The sequence below is a fragment of the Drosophila ananassae genome, chromosome 2L (assembly GCF_017639315.1).
Source record: "Drosophila ananassae strain 14024-0371.13 chromosome 2L, ASM1763931v2, whole genome shotgun sequence".
Taxonomy (NCBI): Eukaryota; Metazoa; Arthropoda; class Insecta; order Diptera; family Drosophilidae; genus Drosophila; species Drosophila ananassae.
Window position 1 is genome coordinate 9752783 of NC_057927.1, and position 24608 is coordinate 9777390.

The 24608-nt window shown below is 41.5% G+C and overlaps 4 protein-coding genes across 7 annotated transcripts in view; 2 read left to right on the plus strand and 2 right to left on the minus strand.

The window, feature by feature from the left end:
- LOC6499703 overlaps positions 1–24608 on the minus strand; it is a 53926-nt gene that overhangs the window by 27530 nt on the left and 1788 nt on the right. The window lies entirely within an intron of this gene.
- Positions 1284–24608, plus strand: LOC6500884 (putative uncharacterized protein DDB_G0291608). The gene is made up of 9 exons (XM_001954067.4): positions 1284–1398; positions 2234–2375; positions 19402–19919; positions 20189–20790; positions 21800–22429; positions 22537–23333; positions 23388–23593; positions 23651–23793; positions 23859–24608. The coding sequence occupies exons 2-9, from the start codon at positions 2321–2323 to the stop codon at positions 24409–24411; spliced, it is 3504 nt and encodes a 1167-aa protein (XP_001954103.2). The 5' UTR covers positions 1284–1398; positions 2234–2320; the 3' UTR covers positions 24412–24608.
- Positions 5061–5726, plus strand: LOC6500883 (salivary glue protein Sgs-5). Its single transcript, XM_001954065.4, has 2 exons — positions 5061–5478; positions 5534–5726. The coding sequence occupies exons 1-2, from the start codon at positions 5094–5096 to the stop codon at positions 5581–5583; spliced, it is 435 nt and encodes a 144-aa protein (XP_001954101.1). The 5' UTR covers positions 5061–5093; the 3' UTR covers positions 5584–5726.
- Positions 17586–19142, minus strand: LOC6499702 (testis-specific serine/threonine-protein kinase 1). The gene is made up of 2 exons (XM_001954066.4): positions 18943–19142; positions 17586–18876 (listed from the first exon to the last, which is right to left on the minus strand). Exon 2 carries the CDS (start codon positions 18751–18753, stop codon positions 17845–17847), a length of 909 nt encoding a protein of 302 aa, XP_001954102.1. The 5' UTR covers positions 18754–18876; positions 18943–19142; the 3' UTR covers positions 17586–17844.

Below are 24608 nucleotides of genomic sequence, written 5' to 3' on the forward strand. Positions count from 1 at the left end.
TCAGTCAATTGCACAGACAATAACCCCGAATTGGGCACTTATGAACCCCATACGCCACCATCACGGAATTGGAGTTGCACATTTTTTTAGGCGTAAAAAGCGCTCTGGGGGAACTTTTATTATAATGTTATTTAATGGAGTACAATATAAACATAGTCATTAAATTAAAATAATTCAATTTAATAATAAATAAAGATTTAAATGGTTGTTTAATTTTATAGTTCATTGACTTTCACAAACAAGCCTTTTATTTGAATGATATAATTCATTCAGAGTTACTTATTTATTTCTGTAGAAGCATTATAACTTATATCCGTTTCAAGAAACTCAGTCTCACACAAATTCGACCTCAAAGACATTTATCACGCTATTTAATGGTGGCACTTTCCTTCAACGGCTTGGTCTGGTTCATTAAATATTTATGGGTGAACAAAGGAATTATAATTTCTATTTTATTCAATTCATTTACCAATTAAACTGGAAATAGTTCACCTGCACTACTTTTTTAAACTTGAAATACTTGCGAATTATGTAAATGCTGGGAAAGGAGTCCCAATCACTGAACTTATAAATGGGGGTGTTGACGTGATTAAGTTAATGGATTAGGCCAGGGCGGGACTTTTGAATTCACCAGTTAGTTTTCAGCTTTAGTTTTAATTAAATTGGTGAGCAGTTGAAATGTGGGAGTGGTTTATCAATATATCACAGCATAGCGTGATCATAATTAAGGATCATAATTCAATACTTTTTTAGGGTAAAAGCAGACCCCATCCGATCGCGTGGCTTTCGGAAATTGAATTGAAAATTTGGTAAGTAATTATGTGGGATGAGCTGATCATATTTTGTGGTTAATTTAAAGCCATAGAAAGTGCAAAGGTAAGCCGATGATGGGTGAAAGGAATGAAGGCAGAACACACTACTGCAAACAAGAGGGTCTGTGTCATGCAAAATCAATTTAAACGTAATAAGATGGTCGCCCTGGTAATTGTCTGTTAATGGCTTCATTACAGGCCCCCAGACAACAGACCCCAGCGAATACGGTAGTTAAAGGCAGGCCAGCAAAAAAGCATAAACAAAGCCGGGCTAAGACCTGACCTAAGGCAATATAAGCAGTTCTCTCCGCCCCTCCTGAAAAATGCCCCACCATTACCATGACTCACAGAGCACGCGACGATGGTCAAAACAGCTGAGAAGTCTCCCAGGTAGACCTGTGAGAGTTTCCCAGGTGAGAGAGAAAACCTTGGCAAGCAGTGCACAGTCGCTGGGGCAAGCAGTTTACCCCAGAGACCAAATAAACAAACGCGCAGCCGCAAAACCACATTCAGTTTCAATTGGAACGCTGCGCGTGCGCCGTGAATAAAATTTCGCGCGCTCCGCTGATTTTTTAAACGTCTTTCGGTTCGTTTGTTACAAATCATAAAAAACAGTTTCGTTTTTATTTTTCAAAACAAAAAACTGAAAACCCCAAACACAAATCGTGCAAATTATGAACTGTCAATATTAGTTGCCATTATAAGCCCCTTGGGTGTTTGAGAAATATTCGGCTTGTGAAAGTTGGGCATAAAAAACAAATTATAATTCTTATAAGAAGAAATTTACATATGGTGTAAAATGACACACCAAATAAATTGTGAAACTCCTGAAAAGATGTGTAGAACAAGATGAAAAAAATTCCAATTCCAATCGAAATTATAAATATTGTGACCCAAGACAAAGCAAATCAATGACCCTTTAAAATGTATCTAGATTAACGCCCCAATTTTTTTCTAATAGATGGAGTGAAACAGATCTTAAGAATTTATTGAAAAGTATAAGATTGAAAAAAGGTTGATAGAAAAATACACAACTTTAGCAAAGAAATCAATGTTAATAGAGGTTTAGTGGTAGCAGCCAAAACACTTCAAAGCTCTGAGGAAACAAAAAAAAAATTTCACCTGAAGAAAACATTTCTTTTTTTTCTTAGAGTTTTTAGAATTAATTCATAGACTGGTTTACCAAATTGTTTGAAACTAAAATCCCACAAAACTAACCCAGTATTTCCTAAAACAAAAAGCATTCTTTTCTTTGTTGACTCGACTTGGAGCACACTAATTTATGCAGTTTTGAGATAAAAAGGCATCGCCCCATCATAGAACGTACAATTCCGAGCATTTTCTATGCAAATTTATTTTCGTTGATGACGAATTCCAATCAACTAATGACTTTTTATTTGAAATACGATAAATACTTTCAGTTGTTTACCAAATATGTTTCACTAAGCTGCATTCGAACAGGATTTCAGGCAGTAATAAATAAACAAAAGTGATAAACAATCGAAACAATGCGGATCCCCAAGGGAAGATTGACCAGCTGGTTGCTGCTAATACTGGCATTTGGTAAGTGCAAATCTTTAACTTACCCGGTCTTACCTCTAAGCCAACTTAGTTAGAACCATAAGACACTGAAAACCAGTTTTTTGGTTCCATTTCGCCTTTTTGCCGATTGGGTGACTGAACGGGAGCAAGGTCGTTTATGTCGCACTACTGAAAAATGTCGTTTTCGGTTTGCGCACCGAAATATTAGAGATTATGCAATCTGGAGTGAATCCCCGACTCCCCCACAACTGAGGACATGCGGGGTTGAGATATGGGATCACATCGAAATGCCAACAATGGCGCTGCAGGGCTCTGACCATCAATTGTCGGCCAGCCAGCGAAAACAGTTGGCAATATGAAAATGAAGTTTAAATACCAGCACCAGCAGTGGACGAAATCCCAAATACGTGCGCAAAGTTGCGTTTATGTATATTTTTGTACCGGAGCGAAAGTACGCGGTGGATCCATTGCGGATTCATAATGCGTCCTCCATCTACAAGTCTGGGGATAATTCGCACTATGGGACACAAATCCTACCGTCAATTATAATTTATTATAATTTTATCTGAAGGGGATATTAAATTGGTTTCATACAAAAGACAACTTTATATCAAAAATCTAGATTCATTTATTTTAATTTGAAGATATCATAATTCTTACCTCCACTGTATATCTGATAGAGTTGAGCCCGGTAAGCCGGGTATTGATGGGGCGACATAAAAATTATTATCGCCATCAACATCAACATTGACGGCATTCGGTGACGGTGAATTACACCGCCAAGTGGATAACTAAACTGGACCCTGGTCCTGGGAACGGGATTTGAAATGGGGGATACGGTGTAAGGGGCATAGATGAGTATTTCAGAGCCCAGACCAAGTTGGTGCCATCGGGCAAAGTTGAGGTAAACGTGCTCCACTTCGAGTGCGCGGCATTTGGTGTGCAAAATGCAATTTCCCAGCTTTGGATGCAGGAATGTGTACATTTGCCAGTGTCTGCCAGTGACTTCGTGGGAGATTGGGCAGATGCTACGGAATGTTGGGATCCATGTAAAAAGATATTTCGATTGGGCAAAGTTCGCGCAAGCGACACGAGATGAAATACCAAAAATTGTATTGCAATCTTTCACCAATATAAACAAAATAAAACTTCCCGAGAAAATTATGTTAATAACTTCCTAAAGCGAGCAACTTGGCATGCCTAATGTCCAAAATGTGAAAAACCAATTACAGTCATCGCAAGTCATTAATTTACCACCCAAAAATGAAGCAAAAAACTTCACTTTGATGAAGTTCAACCTATGCTGACTAATTGCCGCCAACGTTTTGTATTTTACATAATTTGCAACAAGTTTTGTCAACTTTCTGCGGCAAGTTCAAGCGGTGGTGGAGCTGGTGTCGGGGCTTAATAGTCACAGCCGCAGACCCACAATTTGAAGGTCCATAAATTTGCTTTGGGCCAGACACCGGCCAGCTGCGGATATGCTTTCTGAATGTACGGCGGCAAACAAGATTTTTCGCTTGCATTTCGATGAAGTGAAAATAAAGAGAGGGCGTGGGGACGTGGGAGCGTGAAATCCCCTCTGAAAAGAAAAAGTAAAATGTTTGCCGAAAAAATAAAATGGAAAACCGAATGTAATCACATGTTGGCGGACACAATACAGTTCCGCTCTCCGGCGGCCACCGTCTGTGTCAATGACTTTGAAATGATTTCAACGCGAATTTCTCGTTTCGCTTCTCAATCGGCCGCTTACATTTCACTGATCCACAACCGCGGGTCAGTACTCAGTAGTCAACAGTCAGCGGAGATCAGTGTACGTGGACTTTATTAGCAATTGGATAATTGACATAATAAGATGTTCAAATGGGTAGAAAGCAGACGGTGAGCATTGATCTGCCCGAAAGAGTCGCACGTCTCTGAGCCACTTTCGAGATCTCAACCCGCTAACCAAATGTTAAGTCCCGTCTTTGGGAAAAACCACAGCAGAAACAATAGAGTTCAATTCACATTCTTAGACTTTTGCGGTTAAAAGAAAATTTATAAATAGGTCCTGTATTTTAAGTTTTTGCTTTTTGATTTAATTAAATTTTTAATTCTTTTAAATTACTTTCCACCCTCTCTTAATTACTATCAGTGATTGAATCACTCATTCACTCATTGCACTAGGTATACAATATGATTTGTTAAAACCCTACTATCAGTCTCTGAATTACTATCAGTGATTCAGACATCACTCATTGCACTAGGTATACAGTGTGATTTGTTAAAACCCATTTTGAAATTAATTTTTTCTGTAAATTTCCAAGAAATAAAAGTCCGGAGACTATTTATCTAACATCTTAATTGTGGGCTATAAAAAATATGTGTATCTGATCCACTCAACTGAATACAAAAAGCGGGATTTAACCCGTAATTCATTTTGTTTGACACTATCAATATTAATCAAACTTATTCACATATATAGTCAAGTCATTAACCCCTTGATGGTTTTAAAATCATTTGGGGATTTTTGTTATGAAGCTTTCAGTAGAATTTAAAGGTTAATAGAGACGTTCATATAACTTGTAAGAGTAATTTCATTAAATAAAATCTCATTATGATTTCATAAAAATCGAAATGTATTTAATAAATACTAGTTAGGGAAAGGGAGACATGAAAGGTTAAACACGGTGTGAATTGTATAAATGAACAGCAGCGGGAGAGGGCTTTGCAGTTTCACTTTATCTGTCAGCGAGCGAGATGCACGGAATTAGTAAGCTGACTTTGACCTTGGCCTTGGGTATTTTGCTATTTTACCTGGGATTCACATCGGCCCAGGAGGATGCCCTTTTCAGGTGCAGCGTTCAGTACAAATGTTCAGCGGACAAAGAGCTGGTCTGGGCCATGGCCGACGAGCTGTGCTTTGTCTTTCACAACAGGTGTCTGATGCAGGTGGAGCAGTGCTCCCGCAAGAGTAGCGGCAGAACAGAGCTCGTCGAAACTGACAGGGAAACCTGTAAGCCAAACTGCCCGAGAGTTTGCGGGGATGTCTACGATCCTGTATGTGCCCAAATCTTCCAAGAAGAATACATCACCTTCAGCAACGAGTGCGAAATGCTTAATTCCATTTGCTCCAATGAGAAACGTGAGTTAAACAAGAAATGCACACTTTCCATAAAGTAATTACCATTTTTGAACAGCTTACTCCTACTTTGCCAAGGGAGAGTGTGTTGAGCAACCAGTTGGCTGAAAGAGTGAAGTTATTCCAACAATTCTTACATGGTTTTTACTGGAATACAATTATATTTAGAATCCTAAAGTCTAAATACATATTATTTGCCTTTGCTTTAGCCTTTTCCAGTAAATGTTTACATAAAGATTCAACATCATAAACCACTACTGATTTTGTTCACTGGCCGGTGTTACACGACTCGCAACTGGATTTGGCCTTATGCCGGACATGACACGTACTATTCGGTCCCTAAATGCATTTTAACCCAATTATTTGAAAGTGCCTTGACCAAAAACAGGATTTGCAACAGCGTCGCAACGAAAATAAAAGGAGAGCTTGCCACACAGAGGTGTTTTGCAATAATGTCTTGAAGCTGCTCACCCCAACAACAAGTTGCACAACTTTTACGCAGCAACTGGCTGGCCAAGCAATTCAAGTTCAATGTTGTTTGGCTTTTCCAGCTTAAGCCGGGCCAGTACCACTCGCTTCCTGATTGGCGGCGATTGATCGGATTTAATAAAAGAAAATTTTCCATTTTCAATATGCAAAACTCATTAAAGAGACCACCACAAAGAAGAAACTTCAGCTTCAGCTGCAGCGCCAATGTCCTGGGGGCAGTTTCGCAATTACGCGATGTCCGAGCGAGGTTGTTGCAAAATTTGCTTCAGAGCTGCGGAGACCGCATCGACCGATCCAGGTTCGAAGTATTTAAGTTTGCTTTCATTTGAATTACCTTGGTGATTTTTTTCCTTACCACTTAGGGTATTTTCTTTATTTTGGCAAAGAGAACATAACTTAAGTCACATTTTATAAAAATTAAGAGGACGTATTTGGATGCATATGATAAATAGCATTTGAAATGCTTTCTTGTTTGAAAAGCGAAGGAAGTGAAGACTATTCAGTAAGGGTATTCCAAATTTCTCGACTTGAAGGCTTATTTTCTTATAATACCCCATTTTCATTTGCATTAACATTTCTTGCGGAGCTTTTCACTCTCTTTGTCTCGCATCCACTTTTCACCCAATGATTTGATTGTTTTATGGCCGTTGGCAAGTTTACACAATCGCAAGCCGAATAGTTATCAACTTGTCTGAGAAGCGGGCTGTAGTCAAGTGCCTGGGTCCAGGCGGAAGACTTGCCAGCCTAACTCGACCACAGATACCCCCATATCCAAGCCGCGTACTGGGCATACATTTCCGATCGAATGCAAATTTCCTGCAGTTGAAACTGGCTCAACGCCTTGTCCAACGCCTTCAGTAATAACTTAATTGATTTATAGCTCTCTCCCCGCCAAATATTCAGACGATGGTCCCGTTTTCTGTTTTGTCATCTTGCGGGGGACGAAAACATAAAAAACATTCTCTTTGCCAAAACCGGTGCCAAGAATTGATTTTTAATGTGCTTTGATAAGTTTGGGTCGTTAAGTTTTGATTGTCTCATCGCTACTAATGACAGAAATTTGAAAGTCTAACACTCGATATCCAAAACTCATTTGTCGCGGTCTTAATTAGCAAACAAAGAAGTTCACGTGTAATAATTAAGCATAGGGAAAATTTTTGTAATATGGTTTCATAAGAAAAGTCTGCACACATCATAAAAAAAGGAATTAGGCGCTTGGCTGATTTAAGAGTCAAGATTCAAGACCGTGTTTTTATGTAATGAGTGAGGGACTAGTACTAGTCATAGCCTATAAAATAATAAGGAAGCTTTAAATTAAATTTTCTAATCCCCAATGAATAGTCTCCACTGAAAAAATGTTATTATGCAAAAATATCAATTTCAACAGTGCGATATTTGCTTATTGAAATCCCCACTTATGTGCAGCACAACCAAAAAATTGAATAAGAGGAACCCGCTGCGCTGTCAAGCCGAGACAAGTCCTAAATTACCTCACAAGACCATAAAAAGTGGGCTAAAAGCAAAAGCCACAAAATCAAAAGGCAAGATCTGCCATGGAGTAAAGTCAGCATGAAGTAGAAAGAAAAACCACTGCCTCCCAGGTGTAAACTGTGTGAATATTTTTCGGTTATTACACGCATTTTGTTATTATTATTTACCCCCTCCATCCAGGTTGGGCTTTTGTTTTTTGGCAACTACACGAAGCCTTCGGCCAAATAAAGTCTTAAATGAAAAATGTCAACACATAAGGCGATGTTTTTTATGATTATTAAAAACGAGCAAGTAGAGCAGTAGTTTAAAAGGGTGAGGTTGGAGCAGACGATGTGTAATGCCAACAAAATGCCGCATTTGGTAAGAGACATTCCATTGTTGCTGTTACTGTTGCCATTGTTATTGTTTTGGTTATCGCTGAAACTGTAACTGAGCCTAGCAATTGCTGATATACTTAGTGCAATGATGACGGGCTCGTGCGTAACTTTAAAACAACCCAACCCGTTAAACTAGCACACAGGGAAAAATATTTACCTACAAGGTGAGAATCTAAAAAAAAAATTATTAATTTTAAAACAAATATATTTTGGGTTACCCAACTTTTCTTCAGTTCATAATTTTTCCTTTACCCCAAATCATTGTGACATAATTTTTCTTTGTAGCTGTGGCTGATGAAGTTTCGGCTCAGGCCAGTAAAATTATGTCCCACACCTGACTTTTGGGCCAAGAAGTGTTTGCTTTAATTAGTGATCCAATTACCCAGCTTGTGATATATGAGACCCGGCTGGAGTGAAAGTTTAGTGCAACGCATATTTGTGGGCCAAGTGGCGCGTGTTAAATTAAAAACCACAAAAGACTGCTTGGATATAATAGCTTGGATTAGAGCCAAGCGCACAATCGGAGGGGTTGACATCAAATATGGCTAAAAACCACCTGAACCCGTCTCGATAGCCAAGTGCACTTGTTGCAATTGATTGCACAAAGTAACCACATAACTGAGATATTTTTCTTTATTGCAAATAAATGATATACAATGATGGGGATGCGACTCGGGGATGGAACAGGTTAATTGGCCAACTGGTGGAAAGTTGGTATTTCATTGATGTAATGACGGTGATCGCAACGGGAATGTAAGCAGGCTCAATCAAATGGGGAATTTTCTCTTACTCGCAAGGCTTCTTCCTTAGTTGGTTTTAAAAGCAATTTACAAATTATTTCAAAAGCCTAAAATTAATATTTTAACAAAGTGAATCACTTATTCATCAAGTCGCATTTAAAATCCAATAAAAACTGACTCACTGCATGCAGGAATATCAAAGGTGGCGAAACAATTTCAATTGGGTTTTCCGTTGCATTACACATGGCGAATCGCACACGCTATATAGTATATCGTGCAAGTTATTAGCTAAACTAATCGGGTCTTGGTCCAGACTGACACACCACTATCTCGATTTCGATGTCAACCTGTCGGGAAATTAATAAGAATGCTTGGAAGAACAAATGTGATACGGATCTGGTGATTACCCGAATGGGTTTCGACTATCTTGGCCATATGTGGCTGTAATTAATCTTCGATTGTCACTTATTGGCCGATAGTGCTCATTTGTCAACCGCGAATCGTGCTCGAAAAGTGGATCATCAAGGTTGAGTTTGCGGTTTGCGGGTGATAATTTATGGTAGCTTTTACCCAAATGTTTGTACAGCTCTCAGCTGGGTCTTCATTAACCCAATTAAGGCACAATCAAAACCTATCTGGCCCCTTTCTTGACCTTAACTCAATTAAGATCGCCCATCGCTCGTTTTCTTGTATTTCCCTGGAGGAAGCGTTACTCTATTATTAAGACAAGTTGAATTGGAATGGCATGGCTGTAGTGCACGGTATGCTAAAGTTTCAATCATTTACATTAATTATCTACAATTAAAACCGACCGGTGGCCAACGCATATTTATCGACATGGTTTGGTCAGCTAATTGATGAAGTTGAAGGTCACCGCTCGGATAAGCTAATTATTATGTACGGATTACTAGATTAGGAAACCGTTTTTTATTTCGCCTTTTTCATTTCACGTTTTTTGCACTTTCTGGGTGGCGTGGCTGCTTTCAAGTTCTAAAGTAGCCGAAAAAAAGGCTTTGGGTGTTTGGCAATACACCAGCAACATGCAAACACGACTGTTAACACCTAAAAAGCAGCCAGCCAAGCTTCCAAATTAAGCCAATTAATTTGGCCGGCAGAGACAACAATCGTTTGGCATGAGCCATAGCTTAGAAAAGGCAGCCGAAACGATCTCGAATAAACAATTAACTCGATTGGCCAAGACGTGGCTTCTGATATTTGCTAGAGCGCCCGTAAATTTGGCTACTCAGGGAACGCAAAAACTAACCAAAAATGGCTTGTTTTAAAATGTTGTATAAACTGCAATAGAATTCAACCGTAATTAATTAAAGTGCTTCGCATAGACTATGCTAGCCGAAAGCTAGCAGAAAAACTGTCAAACTTTTTGACTTTGAGCTCAGGAAATCACTATTTATGGGCCTTGTCTTGTGAGTCAGCTGAAATTCCAAGCTCCTCCATTGTCTGCGGGAGATTTCCAAGTTTTCGCAGGCCAACGAGAGCGAAAAGTGCACAGGGTCAGTATCTTTTTTGTTTGGTCATTTCATGATGGTCACAGATACTTTTTTCCTTCCATTGCCAGCGCCCCTGACCGTTGTGGGTCAAAGAGCACTCGCGGTTCTATAATTTGTTCATGCATTGAGCCAAAATATCTTTCGATCTGATTATGATGGGAATCCCCTGGTTAAGTTTGAGCTAATGGCTTGTTGACTGAATATAAAAATGGCTTAATAGCAGGTCTACTGCTTTTTAAACAAAATTATGCGAAAATTATTAAGCTATGTCCGGCTTGCGGGGGAATGTTTTAATGAATCACTTGTCAATTTTTTAAGTTTTTTACTGGTTATTTTGATCTTCTGTTAAGTAGCTTAAAGATGAATAATTTATTATCGAAATATCAAAACTGAACTTCGGAATAAAATTATAGACAAACAACCTACTAATTATGTTAGGAAAGTTTTTAATTCTTTATCGTTGGTGTTTATGGGTAAACATTTGTTTTGAAATGATTGATTCGATGTACTTGTCAAAGGTTGGTTCCTTTTCCTCCGAATTAAGATCAACCATCAATGTTTGACTTTGGTTGGAGCACGCCTCATGCCCAAACAAATTCGTGATACAGATTATGACATTCTCAACAGTAACCATATTAGTTATAAATTTCATTGGTCAGCCCAACCCAGCAGGGCTACGGCTACAGTTTTAAAACGTGACTTCGACGGTCTAATTAACAAGATTTACTTTTTATGTAGCTTTGTTAAAGGTTTTTTCAAACCTAACCGATTTGCTTTGTTTTCTATGACCAGAGCGAGACTGAATGGAAACTAATTCTAGTTGTTAGCGATTAATTCTGCTTGTGGGCTGGGATTAATTGCCATTTAGTAGAGGGGATCATTGTGGCGCTGTCGGCCTCGTCATGTACTCAAAACCTCAGCACCCAATTTCCGCCTTCTATAGCATAATTCAACCGTGTTCTTTGCCAACAGAGAGCAACCACAAATCATCTACCTATTCTTTGTGTCGGAACTAATATTTATTCTGAGAACTCCGAGGAATCGCTGGCGGATCTACGAGTACTGCTGAACCACATTTAGCAGCCAACCATCAGCAGCTGGGCGACCTTGCCAGGCCGATCGATCTATACTATTACTATCTAAATCGATTGCTCGATTTCTGTAGCGCCGCAAATCGATCGGAACCGTAGCCATAAAAAGCAAAATCTAAATTGAAGTTGTGCAGTCTCTGTTGTTTAATTTATGCAATGTTACTGTTTTCATTTCTGGCTTTTATTACATTTCAGTTTGCTGCCTTTGTGTTGGTTGTAAGTGAATTATATTTAAATTTGTTCAGCTCGGCTTGGCTTGGCTTGGCTGGGCTTCGAGTGATAACAATCGGCTTCGAGCCATTTGCTGTGGCTTTTACTTTGTTGCATGCGCAAATAAATTACATTTAATTTGCGTAATCATTTTTCTATGGCAAACATTGGATATAAATATTTTTGATCTCGGCATTGTTGGGCAGAAGTTTGTTACATAATTATCAAGCCAGGAGGCCAGAACCTCCATGAAAGCCTTCAAAGGTAATTTCGGATCCATGGCGATTGTCGCCGGGTCAAGCGAACAGCCTTTCAAATCGTGCTCCATTCGCCCCGTGGGCCACTGTGGGATTTTCGCTCGAATAAGATAGAGAGGTTCAAGCGGTTGGGTCACCAAAGAAACGGAGGCAATGTGACTATCTGGGGAGTGTGTGAGAGACAAATTTACAGGCTTCCATTTAAGGAAGCCTTGGGCTACAAATTTAGACAAATAAATTTTTTAATATGGATATTTCCACTAAAATGAAATATCCAAGGCGGGGATTCAATTAAATCTTCTTCCAATATATTATATGGTTTAAGAATAACACTAAAACCGCCAAAAACCCACACGGATCGAACATAAAATAAGCACGAGCCAGAAATAATAAAACACAAACCTTTTAGCACAGTCATAAATGACAAATCAAAATCTTTACCTAAAGAATTCCTATTATTTCTCTCTTAATCTTGAAACATTATCAACAAATTCACCCAAAATTTATAATTAACTTTAACCGTTTAGTGAGTAAAATTTTATAATCAATACCATTACCATAATCTATAAATATAAGCTAAATGCCACAGATATAAAATGAACGAAAGAAATAAATTACACATCCAACTCCAATTCGAGGAAATACGCGCAATAGGAAGTGTTCGTTGCCAACCTGGCCGTGAAATGTAAATCTTATAATGAGATGCAACTGACCGATGGAAGGCGGAATGAGTTGCAATTTTTTTTCTTCTTTTAACTAAATGTAAGCAGAGAGTGTAACAATCATTTCCATTTCCATACAATTAACGTTCGGCCAATGATAACAATTACTGCACCAACAGTTCCATGGATCGCTGGACGTTTGAAAAACTGGAGTGGAGGTCTAAGATTTGGAGTTGAAGCTTTTTGCCAAGATTTTTGCCAAGAGTTTATGTTATGAACATTCAAAAACATGCCATTTACCATTTAGCTTCACCCAAACCCCTATTAGGGATATTACTTTCCAAAACTAGCTTGGGTAAATGGAATTAAATATTTGTATTACAAGACTGACAAAATATTGTAATTTATTTCCTTTTTCATGAATAAATACAGTTTTTCTTTGCCAAAAATCATAATCTATGGAAAAGGATTGTGTTTTGGAGATAAATCTCAAAGACCGGCTAACAAACTCACCGGTTGACAACGAGGCCAATACCATTTTGACTTTGATAAACGCAGTCAGATTTGATTTCAAACTGAGGAACTTATTGCAATGTTTATTTAATGGGCGGTTAATTTTTGTTTTTTGTATTTGTAAGCTGTCCACAAAACGTCAACACACAGTTCAAATGCTTATAATGGGTGCCAGTGCCGGATTGCGACATTTGCAAACGAACCGCGATAGCCGGCCGATTGGAGGAATGGAAGGAAAACCCATTCACTTTTCTGTTTCTGTCCGCTTTGCTGGCGCAATTGTTGTCGCCGAGGAGCGGAAAACGTGGAAAATAACAAAACACCCCCCGTCACAAAAAAAAAGTTTAAATTTTTATACTATTTTATACAAATTTATAATAGCTATGGCGATGTGATCAAGTTACAGCTCCGCCTCGAGCGGATATTTATTCTGGGTGATGGTTGGGTTCGATCGGCGAGTTACTCATGATATACATATAGTACGGATTAGCGAGTTCTCAACGATTGTAGGAATGCAACTTAAAGGTCGGAACCGAAACAATAGCATACCTAAATCCATTAAAGGTTTGGGTGTGAATTGCTGCAAATTGCAGGTTTCACACGTGGGAGTAGAATATAAAATAATTTAACATTTGGTTTAAGCTCTGACGTGACTCAACGATCTTAATATGATTCTATTATTATAGATAGCTAGTTACAGGATTTGGTTTAAGACACAGTAACAACATATGTATATAAATACCATTTATTATTGGTATTTATAGTTATCTTTTAGCTTTTGTTTTTTTACGATTCTCCTCTGCTAAAGGGAACATGTGATTGTAATAAAGAAATTAAAACTTTACGATCTAGTTGAACAGTTATGCCTCAAGACATAAACAATAGTCGAACCAATCTAGGTTTATATCTCAATTCCAAACTGAGTAGAGGCTGTTGGAAAGGTTTTATTGCCAGACAATAGAGGGAGATCGCTCCAAATCCGAGGGTCTTGAAACGTAGCCACATAAAAACAGAAGTACATGGTAATTTAGTTCGCACTTTAGTTGGCTAATATTTGGACCACCCGAAATTGTGCGTTTGGTTTATTGCATTTTACGACCTCTATAATTTGTCTTTTGGCCAAAAACGTAAGTGAAGGCAAATCTGTGGCCAAAATTCAGCTCCGATCGGACAGCCAGCAATTTTGGCTCGACTTCTTAGCCCCGGCTCGTGTAATGGCTGCTTTACAGATGTGGAGTTTATGGCTTACATGGGCGATTTTACAATTTGGACCATAAATGGCCAAAGGCGAGAGTTTTTTTTCTTCCTGGCATCATTTTGGCCATTATAATTTGGACTCGGCTCGTGGCCTGAGGGGCACAATAATCGGATTCGGATTCGGTATCAGGGAGGGAGGGGGAGACTAACTAACCAAATCAGTTAGCGTCGTGCAACCTCAGGCACTCCGCGAATGAGGAGATGAGATGGCCGCCACAAGCATTTCAAAACAACAATACGCCGAAAAATTAGAAATGGGTGGCTGATAAATCGGGGGAATCGGCCGCACACGATGACAAAATTAAAATTCATTCACGCTCAAGTAAATATTTACGCAATAAATTTGCATTTAATTGCATTTGAGCGAAGCATCCTGGTATGTGGCCACAAAACACTGTCCAAAATCAAATCAAATTAGAAAACAATCCGCCATCCACATCCACCAATAGCTGCGCTCCTCCACTTCAAAAATTCAACTCTATCCAGTCCCCCAGTTCTGTCGAGTGACCAAAACAATTTGCTATTGTGTCGTAGTTGCGAAAATCTAATCAAATTATGCGCCAGAAATGTCAAAAAAGCGTGAAATGTTTGGCTTCGGGGCGGGTTTAGGCGAATTAACCCCCAGATTTGCTCATTGAACAGGTGAGTACTCCATGTCTGGTTCACCTGTGTCCCGTCCTGTGTGTATATCTATCGATGTGTTATATAACCCATCTTCTACATTCGCTCTCCATGCCACTAGAAATCGCATCAAAATTGCACAAAATAAGAAGCGCTCAACAAATCATTTGCAAATTTTATGCAAAATACATGCAAAAGTGCTTGGCAAATATGGCCTGATCAGTATCGGTATCCGAATCTGTATCTGTATCACAATTCGTATCCAGTATACAGTATCTGTATCTGTATCTGTGCATTTTTGGAACGCTTCGGCGACTGCAACTCCCGAATTTTCCAAAGGATGGGTGCAACACGATGCAAAACAGCGACTGTGACAGTGACTGCGGCTAAAATGTTTTTATGCGGTTCGCTTAATGTGTTTTGGCCATAAACCAACTGACAACTGGCCGAAACAGCTGAAAATTCTATGGTCCACGGTAGCTGTGCGAAACACGCAAATGACAACGATAACAGCTCCCCCCTGAATTCATCTAATGGGGGAAATTTCGACACTCCTGGCCATTCTTCTCATTCTATCAGAAATCATTCTCAAACTTTTGGGGCTTCCCGTTTATTTGTTTTTGCGGCCGCCTAATTGCATTTTCAACATTGCTGCGCCGCACTCCCCTGTTTATATTGTAATTGAAATCTCAACTAGGGTGTGGCCGTGACAAGTTTATTTAGGAGAGGCTTCCTCCCATTCCTTCGGACTAAGCTGACACGTCGCGTGATTTTTTGCTGTCTGAACAAATAGTTAATGCTGTTAAAGAAACACACAATTATTTTAGTCAGCCTGAGAAACTTTTGCATTGAGTAATGTGTGCGAAATATAAAAAGTTCAATTGTAGGCCGTCGGCAATCATAAAAAGCTGCAAAACAAGTCTCATTTACCGAGTTTTTGTCATTGCTGTGAGTTGGTAACTACATTTTAATCATTTTATAGCACGCAAGTCCACTCTAAGGAAGTAATGCTAATAAAATCAAGAATGTTCTTCAAGCCAAGGTAAAAAAGTTTAAATGCCATTCGATTATAGTTTGATTTTTACAAATAATTATATTTTCTTTATCGATTTGATTTCTGGTTTATATATAGTATTTATATTAATTGATTTTACTTGCAAGCAACTAAATAAAGTGGTTTTTGAGGCCATACACATATTTCTAAAATATATAATAATATTTAACTGAAAGACAGAATTTTTAAAAGGATTTAAATCAAAGCCGGAAGTTGGAGGGAGGACAGATCTAATAAGCTTCAGAGTGGTACAATGACAGCGACTGCAGCATAAATCTGACACGTTGCCCCAAAATTAATTCCATACGAGCCACTTGGGAGCCGACTCGACTGCCGTCTCTCGACTGGAAAGTGGCCACAGCAACAGCAACAGCCAGAGCCACAACCAGAGCCATAGCCAGATGGCAGATGAGCCATCGCAAAACATTTTAGTGCCCCGCAGGCGAGACGCACACAGACAACTTATATTAATTAATGCCAAATGGCATTACGCATACGCACAGGTGTACACGAGCGACTGCCGGCCTGAAAGCGATGAAAAAGAGTCGTAAAATAAAAAGACTTTGGTCCACAAAGAAAACAACAAACTAGGAGCACTACTCCAGCTAGGATAGCTAAAATAAAGACTAAACATTTCGGTCTGCCTCCCCCAATGCTGTGGGTGGAATGGAAACACTCTGCTGTCACACATGCCACATGCATGCTATGAGACATGCAACAAGACCTTCCTTGCATCCAAGTTGCCACTTAAGCCTGGCCCGCTCCCCCAATGCAAATTATCTGCCCCACAGCTCTGATTTGGCCCGTACTGCCGGTCATCCATTGTCGTGGCCCGACTTCCAATGTCTGGAGATTGCTAGTCGGCATGGCAACTGGCAACTGGCTACTTGAAACTTGCAACACATGCCTCTGCTCAGGACACGAAAGCGAGGCCAAGCCAATCCAATTCGAGGAGGCCAGGAATGGTAAAGCGGCCGAATCACCATTTACTTATGTTCCACAAGATTGGTCACCTGGCACATGGCTTAAAACCGACTAACCCAATATTAATTCCCCCAAATTATAAACCATATTGATGAGAGTTCAGACAGACTCTGATTAGGTTAGACGAGTATTGCAATGATCCTTTCAAAAACGATTCCTTTGTTGCAATTAATCTTCAAAATAAGGATTATTTTTGACCATTTTTGGGAAGCTAGATCTCTGTTTCAGAAATAAAACCATGGCATAATTATAATCAAACTGTCTCTACAATAGACAATGCGAGTGGGCTTTGCACAAGGTTTTATGGGACATCTCCTAAAATTATAACGGCCATCGAATAAGTTTATTGATTGAGTCACCTCCAAATCACAACCTAATTTGAGCAGAATCTCATTAGGCCATTCTAGAAATTATTTCACTTTTCTGAAACATCTTTCATAAGAGATTAGAGTCGTGCCATAATGAATATTTTCCTCGGCCAAATGCTGCGGCTCACTAAACTCGGCCAAAAACATAGTGGAGAGTGTGGCCAACGATGCACACGACAAACAAATGCCAGTGGGGAAAGAGATGCAACAAAAAATTTGTTTAAAAATTTACCTAATGCTATTTTATAATAGTTTTTCTTGTACGGTTATGACAGCGTGCAGTTTGGTTTTTGGGGTCAGGCTTCGTTGAGTCTGACGTGTTGGTGTTCCCCTCGGTTATTAATTGTGAGGTTTTTTGATCGATTGCACAATTTTAAATGCATTGTTAAGGAGGGAAAACACGTCCCATACGTGTTTCAAACTCTCTAAATATTTTATTATTTCAGAATCAAAAGTTCTCCCCAATTCGGTAAATAAAAAATATTAGGTTTTGTTATACCAAAAGTTGTAATCCCTTTTACTGATTTTAGCTATATATGTATATACACGAATCCCAATATTTTATTAGGAGACAATTTAATCAGATGGTAGAGAAGTTCTCCATCTGACAAATACCTGGAAGTTTCTGTGATACCTTTAATTTACACCGAACTGTGAAATCAACGCACGTGGCGAGTCCTCTCTTCGCTTGAGACTTAATGACCAAACAATACTATCCAATCCAACCATGTTTTTCGATTTTTCTTATTAAGAGGTAGCGGGCTGTGGTTCTTCGCTATTTCGCAGCCAGGCACAGTTGAGAATCTCCCGAAGATTCCAGCGGGCATGCGACTCTGGCTCGAGAAGAACAGAGACTGTCGCCTTGGCCTGGGCCGTAATCAAGTCCTGCAGCTTCCTACGAAAGGCGAACTTCCTGTTTCGCTGATCCTCCAGCAACTTGGTCAGATTGCTGTCGTCGAAGGGCATCTTGGCGTTCATCATAATGAAGAGGATGACGCCAAGGGACCATGCATCAGCCAGCTTTGGGTCATATGGTCGTCCGCAAACAACCTCCGGTGCAGCATAGGCAGCAGATCCACAATAGGTCTCAGACTTCATCTCCCGACCGCTATCATCCCGGCAATAGCGAGCGAATCCAAAATCGGCCAGTTTAATATTGAGCCGCTTGGAGAGCAGGATATTCTCGCACTTAAGGTCCCGATGGGCTATGTCATGGGTATGCAGATACTTCAGGGCCTTGGCCATCTGCAAAAACCAGATCTTCGACTGTTTCTCGTCGATGGGACCCGTTTTCTTGATGTGCGACAGCAGATCTCCGTTCTCCGCGTAGCGCATAAAGATGAATATCTTGGGACCGCGCTGGAGAATGCTGTGGATCTGTATAATGTTGGGATGGTCGATCTTGGTGAGGATCTCTAGTTCGCGCGGGAAAAACTTATTGACAAAATCGGTCGGCGCTTTGGCCTTATCGATGATCTTGCAAGCCAAGTGAACTCCGTGCCCGGCATCATCAGCATATCCGGCAGTGATAACAGTTGCGTATGATCCCTCGCCGATTTTATGGCCCACATTATAGCCACGCTGAGCCAGTGCATCCACATCAGAGCTTCGTGTGGTCAACTGCCTGTTCCCAGAGCTGGCGTTAAATTTTGACATTCTAGACAAATTCTTGTGGCAATTAGTTGTTTCCAATTAATTCCCAAATTTTTAGTTTTTTTATTGCCAAAAGTTTCGCCGAATGGCGAAAAGTTTTTCCTCTTCCTTAAGTGTGTTCTTCAACTACAAAAATTGCAGCATTTAATAGATGGCTGATGGCTGGTGCATGGGTTAGAGTGTGATAATTACCGTTTCGTTGGTTGATTTCACAAAACTGGAATTTAAGGGAATCTATCTATTTATTCATACGAAAATCAGGATATAGAAATTTTGACAAACTACAAACGTAACGGAGAGGGAAAGACAAATACAAAAATGTATAAAACCTTCACTAGACTGTGTGATACTGAATTTTGCCTAAAAGTTCAGGGACTACTAAGGTGGAGGTGTACATGACATTAAAAGAAATGTTTCGTTTGTGGAAGCAAAGACTAACTCCATATAGTGCCTGAGTACATCGGCCATAAAATGTGCTCATATAGCCTCAGCTGGTAAATAATGTTTGGCCATTATTCGCTTTGATAAACAAATAGTAATTGTAGAACATACAGGCTCGGTTCAGGCGACAGCTCAAGATCTAACTAAACATATTAAGTTTGCAATTAATTTGAAATATATGCTTACTTAAATAATCGTTTTTGTTTACAGCTTTCACACTCCCAGCTTTGTGTAAAGCCACTGGCTCAACCCAAATGCCGGGCCACGCTCGAGGTGGCCACAGCAGCAACAGTAGCATTGGTGATTCTGAGCTCAGTGCCTCCGAGCGGAGTCGACGCCTCATACCCTACATGGCTTTCTATTTGCCCGCCCCGGAGTTGCCCATTAATCAGCAGTATGTGGCCAAGCACTCATCGTCCGCCGGCGGATCCCAGCTGCAGGCACCATCGCCTGGAAGGATCCCAGTGCCTGTAGCCTACATGCCACAGCACCAGCAGAAGCATCATGCCCACTCGCACCTCCATGGACCGCCTCATCCGCCCCCACCAGCGCCGCACTATCAATCGGGAGCAGGCGAAGTCTACCATAGTCTGGCCATTGGTGGCCACCAGCATCCTCATCCCCATCCGCACTCCCACCCGTCAGCTGGCCATGCCAAGGAGCAGCACCCACACTCTGATTCGGGTGCCACGTTTATTGCCTACAAACCATTGAATCCACCGCACAAGGCAAGTGTCTCTTCTCTTACAGTCTTAACAATTTACTCTCAAAGTGGGCAATATCTCAAATAAGTCTAAACTGAACCTGCAATATCTTAAAAACTAAAATCAGTAGTTGGTTTTTAATATTGTTCAAAATATTTAAATATAGTGGTTCGATTTGAAAGGGTACTCAAATAGTAGATGCATATTTTTCAGTCCTCGTTGATTACATTTGATTTCATGGGACATAAATAAGCAGAAATAATCAAGAAAATCATAAATTTACACACGCACAGCACAAGACGGTGCAGCACTTTCCACCGCTCCCGCCGTCACCTCCGCCACCATCGAAGGAGCAAGTTCAGCAACCACAGCACCACCTCCACCAGCAACACCAGCACCAGCACCACCAACAACAGCAGCAACAGCAACCAGTGCAATTCGAGATGCTATCACCGGGCTTGGTGGCATCATCCCAGTTGCAACGCCAGCGAGGCAAACAATCAAAAATCAATTTAACGCCGTTTACAGCGCAGAACACATTGCCGGGACAGTTTATACCCATTATTTATACGCCAGTGAGCAGCAAGCCGGGCTCCTCCAGTGCCAATTACAATAACATCAATAACAACATGAAGCAGCCGGCGGCGGTGGGCGCTGAAATAGTGTTCCAAGCGGCGCCACATAAAAATCCCCATCAAACACCAATCGCCGCGGATTATGCAGCAGCTGGAGTCTCCGCCGAACAGACTGCCTCATCGGCGGCTTCTTCCTCCGAAGAGGAGTCGGAGAAGGAGCCAAAAGGTCCGCCAGTACAGCAAGAGGATCACTCATCCCAGGAGGAGCTGGCGGTGGTCCAAGTGGAGGAGCAACAGCAGCAGCCTCAGCCGACACCAAGGTAAGATTTGCAAAGATTTGCAACACGTTCAACATTTTGTGTGAAAGCTCAAATGTAAGTCAAGCTGCGATCTCATGAAACAATTCACATTATAAGCTTTGATTGGCAAGCCACTTCTCACAGCCACACCCCCGAATAACGCCCACAGACACACCGTGTCTAGCTTGCAGTTGCAATATTGCATGTAGAATACAAATTACAAATAATGTTGCCACCGCTGCTGCCACAACAGATTCATGTCAATAGATGCTTGCAATAAACTGTGCCGTAACACAGCATTTAATTCATTTCATGTGCCAGACAGTCATTCTTAATTAAAGGCAGTTTTTTTAATACACTTCAGAAAGCTTAATGTATTTTTTTGCAACTCAAAATCATATATATTATTATATATCATATATATTAACTCAAAATATTAAGGCTGAGATGGCCAGAGCTGAACTAAAACTTGAATTGAGGCCGAGACTGTGGCCAAATACTGGATGCATACAGTGCCCTTGGGCAGAAAAATCAATTGCATTAAATGCACCGGACCCAGACCCAATCAAGCAGAAGTCTCAGACTCCGTCCGCTACCACATCTCCTTCGATGCATCTCCGACCGGATGACGTAAGATCCATGGCGACAGCGAGTGCAGCTCAGATTGCTGTTCGATGTTCGGCATGAGGCACTGCCAGTGGGCAAAATGGGCCGAGTTTCTCATGCACCACTCATCATTCCGTGTTCTTGTAGTAATTGTCAAATTGCAAATTCATGTCATAAACAGCCACGGGGCTGAGGTCAAAAATCTGTTATGCAATCCCATCCCCAGAGAAAGGAAACATATTCGCCAAACAGGCAACATTTTTACAACCTACCAACGGCAGGCACACTTTAAATGAAATGATTTAAATCATTTCGGGTAACAGTTTAAAAAAGGACACAAGAGTGTCCAGTAGATTGAGTAAAACCTTTACACAATAGCTTCTAATCCAATCCATAACCTCATTGCATGATGACCCATCCACAGCATTGGCTACGTCTCCGTTTCGGTTCCCGATTCCGAGCCTAGCTCAGTCACCGCCACCACATCCTCTAAAACTGCATTGATAATACATCAAAAGTCGCCGGCTTTCGGGCATGTAAGTAAATACGAAAGCTACTTCAACATGGCCCCACCCTCGACCAGCGGCCACCATCATCCTCATCCGCAGCAACAGCAGCAGCAGCATCCGCAACACCTGACGCCCCAGGAGAAATACGTGCTTTACTTACAACAGCGCATGAAACACCAAAAACATCAGCAACTGCTGCAACAGCAACAGCAGCAGCAGCAGCAACACCACCAACAGAATTACGACTTCCCACATCCGGTGGTGCCAGCACAAAGCAATACTCTGGCCACTGGCAGCCACCATCCTCCATCCACTCATCTGCATCCCCAACAGCCTCCGGTTCACCAGCACCACCATCCCCAGACCACTCACCATCATTCACACAAGTATGACACCCTTTATGCAAGGCCGGATGCGACTGCCGGTCAGCAGGTTCTCCACATTCCTCTACGGGCCCTCATGGCCCATGTCCAAGAGTCCCAGTCGCAGGCCGAGTCGCAAGCGCAACCGCCGCGACAAGAGTTTATAAAGGATGAACCACTCGGGTAAGTCACTCAGTCCCGCAATGGGATTCAAGGATACACTTCATCATAGGCCCCATGAACCATATTCCTTTGGATTATATTATTTAATGATTAATACTCCCTCTCAGTTCCCCAGCACCGCCCCAGCAGTACATCGATTATTTAATAGACGGTCCCAGGCAGTCCCTGGATGAGGACCAACAGCACGAGCGTCCTTCGGCGCCCCAGCCACCGCAGCATGCTTACATCCTGGTGACCACGACGGCGCCGCACATCGAACACCAACCTGCACCGCAGTTGCACCACGATATTTCCACTCCGCGTCCCCCCGTCCTTTACAAGCAGCAACCCACTTTGCGACTGCAGCCGGTACACAACTACAAGGCCACCAGACGACCCATTTATGTGACCACGCCCTCGCCAGCAGCTGCGCCCACTCCCAGTCACACGGTTGAGATTACGCCCAAATATGTTTACGTTTCCGGAAAGCCACCGAATGGACCACAAAATGAGCTCGCCAGCAGGGAGCCCTCGACGCACACGCCCATTAAACTGAAACCGGTCTACAAGTACGCCCACGAACGGCCTCCACTGACACCAGCCTACGTTCCAGAGGACGAGGATCAGTTGCCCGACATCCGTACCTCATCGCTGGCCGAGATCCTGCACAAGCTCCAAGCGAGCAACCATCTGCCCCAGACCCTGACGCCCGACAACATTGACAACTCCATCAAGACACTGATACGCATTCTGCAGAACCTCAAGCAAACCCAGACGATAGTGCCCAATCCTCCGCAGCACCACGAAGAGCACAAGCACAGCTCCCAGGATTATGACTACAATACAGGGAGTGGCGAGGATCATCCCGCAACGTCCACAGGCTCAGAAGAGATAACCGAGGCAGTGGTTAAACTAAAAGGACCAAGTGGGTCAAGAATTATTTAATCAAGAAACATTATTAAAGGTGATACTTTGGTAGATAAACATCCTGGACCGAGTACGGGAAGACCTGGCATCGATTATCCCAACTACGCCGAGATCCCAAAGACGAGTTTCGAGTGCACTCAGCAACGCTACAAGGGATTCTTCGGCGACCCAGAGACCAATTGCCAGGTGTGGCACTACTGTGATCTTAACGGAGGAAAAGCCTCTTTCCTTTGTCCCAACGGAACCATTTTTAGTCAGGTAGATATTGAAGGTTCCAAGCTATGGGATTATATTAAAAAATAAACTTATTTTCAGATTGCTCTGACCTGCGACTGGTGGTTCAATGTAAAGTGTTCAACCACTCCCCAACTTTATGTTCTGAACGAAAGACTCTACAAGTACATACTGCCCTTTAACCCCAAGTTCCCAGAGGACTACAATGGACCCATTGTGGATAAGTAAGCAGATTTGGCAAAAATATTAATCTCAGAAATATATATTTATATTTAAATATTTCCAACAGATACCTTGCAATGAAGTTTCAGGAAATGGAAGAAAAGATGCGTCAGGAGAAGCAGCGAAAGGCATCCCAGCAGGCGGAGAAACCAGCTGAGGCCTCGTCCACTCCCTCGCTTCCCAAGAATCACAAGCCTGAACCGAAACACGGCAGTGGAATAAACGCCCAAGTCTACGAACAGAGCTCTGAAAAAAATCTACTAATCGATGATGAAATAGATGATATTTCGGAGCGGGGAACCTTCGATACCTACGACCAATCGGCGCCAACCACCATCATGGCACCCACGAGCACCCAGGACACCAAGACCTATGTGCTGAAACCCATCGTTGTGTCGTCCACCCCCCAGCCGCTGCCAGAAGTGGACTTCGAGATAGAACCCACGGCGCCGGAGAGCAGCGAGGAAGAGGACAAGCTTCAGAGTCTGCGGGAGACCAAGGCGGCTGACAAAAAGGAGCGGGAAACCACGAAAGTAAGCGTGGAAAAGCTCGAGGTTATTGAGATTAAGACCGATGGCAATACAGGACAACTGATGCCCATCAAGGGCAGCAGCAAATGAGCAACCAGTGGATAAAATAAAATAAGAAAGCTTGCCATATTTGTAATGTGAAATTTGCGTGTGCGTTGGTTGTACATCCCTAAATTATTTTTAGCGAGCAAGTACTGTAAATAGCTAGCTGTAAATGCAATCTTATACATACCTATAGCAATAGTGAAATAAAATGTGACTAGTAAGTAAATAAATTGTTCAACTCA

Coding starts and splice junctions, on each gene's coding strand:
- LOC6500884 (XM_001954067.4), top strand. CDS start 2,321: ATGCGGATCCCCAAGGGAAGATTGACCAGCTGGTTGCTGCTAATACTG. Junction 23,334..23,387: donor GGTTAAACTAAAAGGACCAA/GTGGGTCAAGAA, acceptor ATACTTTGGTAG/ATAAACATCCTGGACCGAGT. Junction 23,594..23,650: donor ACGGAACCATTTTTAGTCAG/GTAGATATTGAA, acceptor ACTTATTTTCAG/ATTGCTCTGACCTGCGACTG.
- LOC6500883 (XM_001954065.4), top strand. CDS start 5,094: ATGCACGGAATTAGTAAGCTGACTTTGACCTTGGCCTTGGGTATTTTG. Junction 5,479..5,533: donor CATTTGCTCCAATGAGAAAC/GTGAGTTAAACA, acceptor ATTTTTGAACAG/CTTACTCCTACTTTGCCAAG.
- LOC6499702 (XM_001954066.4), bottom strand. CDS start 18,753: ATGTCAAAATTTAACGCCAGCTCTGGGAACAGGCAGTTGACCACACGA.